At 68.3% G+C, this 7,312-nt stretch overlaps 2 protein-coding genes across 5 annotated transcripts in view; both read right to left on the bottom strand.

Moving 5' to 3' along the window:
- The window catches only part of PAQR6 (progestin and adipoQ receptor family member 6), a 2,706-nt gene extending 165 nt beyond the window's left edge, over positions 1-2,541 (bottom strand). The window contains exons 1-7 of the mRNA XM_029933451.1: positions 2,465-2,541; positions 1,857-1,932; positions 1,328-1,455; positions 1,052-1,257; positions 806-932; positions 345-441; positions 117-267 (exon numbers count right to left, since the gene is read on the bottom strand). Coding sequence (XP_029789311.1) covers positions 117-267; positions 345-441; positions 806-932; positions 1,052-1,257; positions 1,328-1,455; positions 1,857-1,932; positions 2,465-2,523 — 844 coding nt within the window. The 5' untranslated portion in view covers positions 2,524-2,541. The remainder of the gene's footprint in view (positions 1-116; positions 268-344; positions 442-805; positions 933-1,051; positions 1,258-1,327; positions 1,456-1,856; positions 1,933-2,464) is intronic.
- Positions 2,542-3,768: 1,227 nt separating this feature from the next.
- Positions 3,769-7,312, bottom strand: part of SMG5 (SMG5 nonsense mediated mRNA decay factor) — a 23,505-nt gene continuing 19,961 nt past the window's right edge. For 3 of the 4 annotated variants that reach the window (XM_029935981.1, XM_029935984.1, XM_029935983.1), the window contains exons 18-22: positions 6,849-7,008; positions 6,385-6,475; positions 5,558-5,632; positions 5,127-5,265; positions 3,769-4,942 (exon numbers count right to left, since the gene is read on the bottom strand). In XM_029935981.1, the coding sequence (XP_029791841.1) occupies positions 4,859-4,942; positions 5,127-5,265; positions 5,558-5,632; positions 6,385-6,475; positions 6,849-7,008 (549 nt within the window). In that variant the 3' untranslated portion in view covers positions 3,769-4,858. The remainder of the gene's footprint in view (positions 4,943-5,126; positions 5,266-5,557; positions 5,633-6,384; positions 6,476-6,848; positions 7,009-7,312) is intronic. The other variant, XM_029935982.1, reaches the window with a different exon arrangement.

Raw genomic sequence — 7,312 nt, 5'->3', positions numbered from 1 at the left:
AGGAAACCCTGCGTGAAGCAGAGACCGAGCTGCCCTGCACAAGTCCACCCACCCGAGGGGGAGGGGAGCACCCCCACTCCGCACCCCCCCCCCCCCCGGGAGGCGGCCCCTCTCACCGATGTAGTCAAAGCGCCCGGGGGCCAGCCGCTCGGGCAGGTGAGAGGCGAAGAGGAAGCCGGTGAGCAGCGCGCACAGCAGGTGGTAGGCGTGGCTGGAGCTGAGCGCCTCCCGCCCGCAGCCGCGGGCCGCGTCCCAGCACAGGCCCAGCTGGCAGAGGGAGAGCGGAGCTGGTGGCCACGGCCTTCGCAGGGGGTCCCGGGAGGCCCGAGCCCCAGGCCCCTTACCCGGTAGAAGAGAGGCAGGTTGTCGAAGAGGAAGGGGTAGGCGAAGGCGGCCGTGCGGAGGACCTTGCTGAGCCGCGGGCTTTCCAGCTCGGGGAACCTGGGGGGCGGGGGGGGAGAGGCCGGTCACCATCCTCTCTCGGGGTGCGGGAGGGCGGCCACAGAGGGCAGGGGACCTTGGCCAGGATGGACTGTCAGTGTTGCTAAGTGGCTGTGCCGGCCCTTAGGGCACGTGACCCCTCTGGAACCGACCACACCTGTGAAGCTGCGAGAATTCAGGAGGGCATCGCGGGCGCCGCGCTGGTGAGGGGTGCGCCCCCCGCGGCGGCCTCAGTAAGCACAGTCCCGTCCCGTCATATGGTCGGCCACCCCGGGGCGAAGGTGCTCTGTTGCTGGCCTCCGGTGTGTGAGGCTGCCCTGTGCCACCCCTCCGCCCTCCCCTTCCGCACCGGCCGAGAACCCACCGGGAGTAGCAGGAGAGGCCGGTGCACAGAAAGGAATTGAGCGCGGCAGCGGGCACAAAGAGCTGGTGCAGGCGGCTATGCAGCCAGGAGGCCGGCATGGAGTAGGCGGCATAGGGGAAGGCGCAGCCTGGGGAGGTGGGGGCGGGGCGGGAGCTGAGGCCCGGAGGGGGCCCCCTCCCCCGCCCGGGAGTGCCGCCCCCCCCCCGCCCCGCTCTGGCGACCCTGGCCCCGCCCCGCGGGGCTCACCCAGGCTGTAGAGGCTGAGCGCCCCGTAGTCCAGGAAGTAGCAGATGTGGCGCGCGCGCGGTGACATGGAGCTGAAGGTGTGCGCGCAGCACGACGCGAAGGGGTAGAGGCAGGCGGGCAGCAGGAAGACGAGCAGCGGCCGGTGGTAGGGCTCCGCGCGGAAGCCCGGGCCCCCGGCCAGCGCCAGCAGGCGCCACAGGAAGTACCTGCGGGGCAGGTGCTCAGGGGCCGCTAGGCCGCGCCCACCCGCCCAGGACCCCCGGGGCCACCCCTCACCAGGTGGGCAGGAAGTGAGTCCAGATGTTGACCGTCTCGTTGGTCATCTGGAAGGAGCTGAGGACACAGTCCCGGGCGGAGCTGCTGGGTCGGCGGTACCCTGACATGATGCCGTCTTCCCAGAACACCTGTGCCGTGGCAGGTGGGACAGAGGGGTGTCATTGTGTCCCACCCGTTCTCCCGCAGAGAGCTCTCCGGAAGCAGCGTTCAGGAGAATGGGCTGGAGGTCAGGAAGGCCCCAAAGCCGAAGCACATCAACCCCTATCTATCCACGGGCCCAACACCCAGAAACCAGATGAGAAACGGAAGAGCCACTGGAAGGGACCAGATAGAAGGGGCAGGGTGCACAGACTGGGCGCCAGGGAGAAGGAGGGGACTCTGGAGGGAGGAGCATCCTGGGCTCCAGGAGCGGGTGCCAGCCAGGTCCTCAGCAGGGGGACGGCAGGTACCAGGCGGCCAAGGCCAATCGCTCAAAGAGCCTCTGGCCCAGGTGGCACTGGGGAGGGGAGTCGGTGGGCCAGCCCCTCACCCGAGGGACCTGGTGGATGCGGAGGAGTTGGGGGAGCTTGACACTGAGCATGGCGGGACGTTGCCTCCACGCAGACCTGGAGACAAAGTGTGGGGTGAGGGGACCGCGCCTCCCCCCGCATCCCCAGCCCCTTCTCACCCAGACCCAGGCTGGGCGTGGCCCCCAGGCCCCAGGTGGGAGTTGACCACCGAGCTGCAGGCCGGGGGTGGGGCACGGCTCAGCTTCCCCAGACCCCCCCATCCCAGCCGGGGGCACTCGGTTCCCCGCCCTGAGGGGCTGCTCAGCCTCAGACCAGGACGGTGAGAGCAGAAAGCTCCCCCTTGGGAAGACTGCCTCGGTTGGTAGCCTCAGACCCAGGATTTGTGTCCCAGGAGAGCCCTGACTCGTGGAGGGCAGTGCAGGGAGAACCCTAGCGCCCCCGGGCTGCCACCGGGAAGCCCCTCGGCCCGCAGAGCCCAGCTGAACACAGAACACTCATGGCGCTGGCGGAGGGTTCCTGGGGAGGCCAGAGGGCCGCGGGGCCAGGATGCCTGGCTCTCCTCTGAAGACCACACTCGTACCCCGGGGGACCCCGACCCTCCTGAGCCCCGCACCCCTCGGCTCCAGACCTGAGCGCCGCCTCCGGGTGGCGGCGGCTCCGCCGCCCCGCCGGCCTCTCCAGGCACATTCCTTGGCACCAGTGGAGGGGCCGGGCCAGCTGGGCGCGTGGACCCTCCCCTCCCCAGGCCCCAACTTCTCTGCAACAATACAGCCGGCCCCCCCCCCCTCCCGTCTTCCTGCCACCAGCTGGGCCGGGCTGTCTGCAGCGCCGTGCACACAGCTGGACCCCACGCCACTTGGTTCCCCCCCTGCTGCCAGGCCCTCTGCCCCAGAGGTGGGTGCCTGGTCTCTAGTCCCTGTGCCCTGGCTGAGCTTTTAGGTGAGGCCTCTGAGGGGCCCCCCAGGCGGGATATGGGTGGTCTGGCCCGTCCTACATGCTGCCCACCTCCCTCCCCCACCCCGGGGAAGGCTGGCAGTGAGGACCCAGGGCCTAGCTCCCCTCGGGGTCCCTTCCCTCTGCAGGAGGATTTAGGATCCCTGGAGTAATGTGTACCAGAGGCGTGGAGACCGGGAAGGGCCCAGGGCAGGGGCCTCAGCTCCAGGCCCCTAGAACAGGTGGCGCACCGCGGCGGAGGGCCTTACCCAGAGCTCGGCGGGCGCTCCTAAGGCGGCGGCTCTGCGGGCCTGGGCTCCTCCAGGCAGAGTCCCAGGCTCCGCCGACGGGGCCAGCGCGAGGGAGAGTGGGGGGGGCGGGCAAGACAAAAGGGAGCCAGGGAACAATCCCAGCCTTGTCCAGCCCCCAGGGAGCAGCTCGGGGTGGCCCAGCCCCATTAGCAGGCAGCTCACTCAGCCTCCTGCACACAGCCGGCCTCTCTGGCCTGACCCCAGCCCGCGGGGACCGGAGCGGCCACACGGTGGCAGCCCCAGCCAGGGTGCCAGGGCCAGGCACCGGAGCCCCACTCCTGACTGGGGACCTCAGAGAGCAGGGCCGCGAACGCCTTTCACAAACGCGGGTCCGACCACAAGGGAACCGCCCGGCATGCTCACTCCCCAGACACGCGGAGGCGCGTCCCTGCCGGGGGGCTGGGGACAGATGGCCCAGAGGCTGGTCGCCAGGCTCACCCCCTCGTGCCTTGAGGAAGAGCACGTGTCTTAGAAGGGCCAGCAAACGGCCCAGGGGGTGGGGGGTCCTCGATAGTTTTCACGCAACCAGCACCCTGGCCAAGGCGCCAGCTCCGCTCGCCGGACCAGGGGCCCCGACACGGCCTCTCACAAGCACATGACCAGAGCTTTCTCCTGAGCAGCCGGCACCCCCAAAACCCCCTTCAGCAAGCTCCCGATACGACTTATTGAACAGCACCAGGAGACAGAGGGGCTTCGAGGGGGTCTTTATTAAGTGATGCTTTAGTCTCCGTCTCTGCTAGGGACTGGGAGCAGGGTCACCCCACGCCCCCAGGCTGTCCCAGACCTGTGGCCTGGGAGGTGAGGGCAGTGCTGGGGGTGCAGCAGCAGAGCCGGGACTCCCGCACCCCCCGCCCAGGCTCCCTGGCCAGGGCGCCCCCACGGCCTGCACTTGGTGCTCCGCCCACTGCCCTGACCTGTTCCCGGTCTCCGCCCCCACCTCTCCTGCCTCCAGTCGCTGGAGCCCATCAGCTCCTCCTGGACAGCGGCCCCGGCAGCTTTCAGGGCCTCCCCAAGACAGCAAGCGGGCGGGCGGCCGCACATTGCACCCCTCCTCATCCTGGCACCCCACTCGGCCCCACACACGCCCACAGGCTGGCAGGCCCAGGGGCCCTCACTGGCCCATGGCCTGCTCCCTGCCCTGGAACTGGCCAGATGGAGAGAAAGCAGACGTAGGGCGAGTTGGTAGGCGGGCCCCCTCGGCAGCAGGAGGGTGCAAGCCCCAGCCCCGCTAACGGTGCGGGCAGCTCTAGGCCCCTCTTCTCGAAGAGTCCCAAGGCTCCGGAGTTGCCCAGCCCGCACAGAGGGAGAGGACAGGAGAACGGACCGCGCGGGCCCGGAGGAGGGAAGGGTCTGCAGAGAACCAGCCAAGTCCTCCCCCCGTGCGGCAGATCCCACGGGGCCCTCGACCACCCGGCACCGCGAGGACGAGGGACCCCGCCGCCCCTCCCCGTCGGAGGTCCACACACTGCTCCCGTGAACGCAGCCACCCATGCCCACCTGCCCCTAGGGACAGCAGGCGGCTGAGGCAGAAGGGCGGGCGGGGGGGCCCGCAGGCCTCTCCTGCTCCAAGCACCTCCCTCACGTCCCTGTCTTCTGGACAAGGGGACCGCCCTCCCTGTGGCTCCGGGCCCTCCCTGTGGCTCCTGGGCCCTCCCTGCGGCCTCCTCTCTGCGTGCGTGCGTGCGTGCGTCTGCGTGTGGGGGTGACTACAGGCGGCGGCCCCGGCCGCCAGGGAGGACAGGATGGAGTCAGCCCCACTGCAGGGCCTCGGGTCCGTCTCAACCAATCTCTTTCCACTGCTTGTAGAAATCCAGAACGTTCTTGATGTCCACGCTGGCATGTGCAGCGGCCTGCAGGGCTGCCTGAGGAACAAGAAGGGGGCTGATGGTGGACCTGACCGCCTGATCCCCGAGACCGTTCATGGGCAGGGGAGGGGCAGGGGCGGCAGGCGAGCAAAAAGCACCGGTACAGAGGAGGGGTCTGCTGCAGCACCCCTTCCCTGTTCCCCCCTGTCACCCCCGCCCCCCACCGCCCCCTGTGACCCACCTGCATAGGGCTTGACAGCGCACTGGGGTCATCCAGTGGGAGGCCCGTGACGATGGTCACCATGCCGCTCGGGTCCTCCTCACCTGCCCCCTGGGCCAGTGTCAACTGTTTGCAGCTGTCCAGGATCTTATAGAGGGTCCTGGGAGGAGGAGGAGGGGCGTGCCCCTGGGTCAGAAGAACTAGACTCCCCCATCGCCGGGGCGCAGGGGGAGCTGGGGGCAGGGAGGCTACCAGGCGGGCCAGCAGGCAGTCAGGGACGGGGTTTCTGCACGCCGGCACTGAACGGCGTCCACGGAGCAAGGACACCAAGCACCTCAGGGCCACAGGGGGTCGGGGTTGCACCTTCTCACTCCTCCCAAGGGGACGAACAGGTGGCCCCTGCGCACCCTGCTGGGGGGGTCCGAGGCCCAGAGCGCGGGCTGCAATCTCACCAGGCCTCCGAGTCCTGCCTCTTCAGCTTATGCCTCTCGAAGCTCCTCCCCGCCTCTTTCTGGCAGCGAATATACCTGGGAAGGAGGCAGCGGAGGGAGGTGCGGGGGTCGGGGGGGGGGGGGGGCGCCTCACACAAAGCACCGCATTGTGGCCCAGCAGAGGGGACCCAGTTCTGCAGGATGGGTCGGGGCGCCTGTCTCCCTGCATGGCTCTGTTCGGAGCCATTTCAAAGTGGCTTCCTGGCGGCCGAGCCCAGCTCGCTTTTCCTTCTGATAACGTGGGCCGCTGGTTCCTCCCAGGGGAGGGGCTGGGTGAGGAGCAGCACAGATGCTTTTCAAGTCGGGGCTTCTGGAGACCAGGTCCAGACAAGCAGGCTTTGTGCAGCGTCCTGGCCAGGCAGAGGCAGAGGCGGGGGGAGCGGGGGCCTGCCTCTCCCTCTCTCTCTCCCTCTTCTAGCCCCATGGCCCGGACAGAGGGGCCCGTGCTAAACTGAGTGCCGATCCAGGCGGCTCCCGGGGAGGTGCGGGGGCCGGAGAAGGCACCCCCAGCCCGGGAAACCCGTCACCGGGCCCGGGACTCCTTCAGAGGAGCCCGGAGCCTGCGGACGGGGCCCCCAGTCCCTGGTGGCGCCTCTCCCGTCTGGGCCAGAGGCAAGCAGACGCAGGCCACTATTCCCGCCTGGGGCTCCAGGCCCTCCGACCACCGCCCGGGGCCCGCGGGCAGGACTACCAGGGTGGGCCTTACCCCGGGGAGCAGGGACAGACACACGTCTGCTACGGGAGACTGGCGCAGGGCCAAGGGGTCACCCCGCCATGGCCGCACTCACCTGTTTCCTTTCTTAAACTCCGCCTCCAAGTATCGGATCCCATCCCGGGCCCCTGGGTGTTCCTTCTTCAGCAAATCCAGGCCGTCGATCACTGGTGGGCGAGGCGGGGTCGGGGAAGGACAAAACACATGAGCCCGCTGGGGCCGCAGGGAGCCAGCGTGTGCTGCAGGGGCCCTCGGGTGGGGCCACGGTGCTGACGGGCACCCTCAGAGCAACTACCTAGCAGTTTACCAAGTGCGTTCACTTAGGTTTTTCCCTTCTGTTTCTCCCAAACGTCTCCTAAGTCAGAGTTTAACAGAGACAGTTCTGCGCATCCCACAGCCGAAGAGACTGAGCTTTAGAAAGGTGGCAGGACCTGACCAAGGCCACTGTGTGTGACCTGGGTCCCCGGGAGGGTCTCTCAGTAGTAAACCCAAAGTCCCTCGTGGCCACGCTCTGACCCACCAGCTGCCCCACAGGCCTACCTGTCCTCGGGATGATGACAATGAAGCGGCCACTGGCGGCCAGCTGGCGGATAAGTGGGAGGTGGTGGCACAGGGCCTGGGTGTCAGGGACAAGGTAGGGCGACATGGATGACTGGGCCTTGGGCTGCTGCAGGCTCCCTTCGAGCTGCGAGACCTCGAGCTGGGGAGAGAGGCAGCGTGTGGGGCCGCGTGGGCCCTGCAGCCGGGGGGGGAAATGGGACCCAAGGGGGGTCTTATGCCAACAGGGGACTCCTTGTACCAAGGGCCTTTGAGAAAAGGGAGACAGAAAAAAAGTTAAGGTAAAGAGAAAGACAAGGACCAGACAGTGACGAAGGCAGAAAGGGTGCACTAAGGCTCAGTGAGAAAACGAGGAAGAGAAGGCAATCTGAGAGGTGATCTGGGTGAAGGCCACCATGGAAGGGGGAGGCGGAATACAGCGGGGGGGGTCACAGATGAGGCAGGGG

The sequence above is a fragment of the Suricata suricatta genome, chromosome 3, assembly GCF_006229205.1.
Source record: "Suricata suricatta isolate VVHF042 chromosome 3, meerkat_22Aug2017_6uvM2_HiC, whole genome shotgun sequence".
Classification (NCBI taxonomy): domain Eukaryota; kingdom Metazoa; phylum Chordata; class Mammalia; order Carnivora; family Herpestidae; genus Suricata; species Suricata suricatta.
This window is presented reverse-complemented; position numbering and strand designations above follow the sequence as displayed.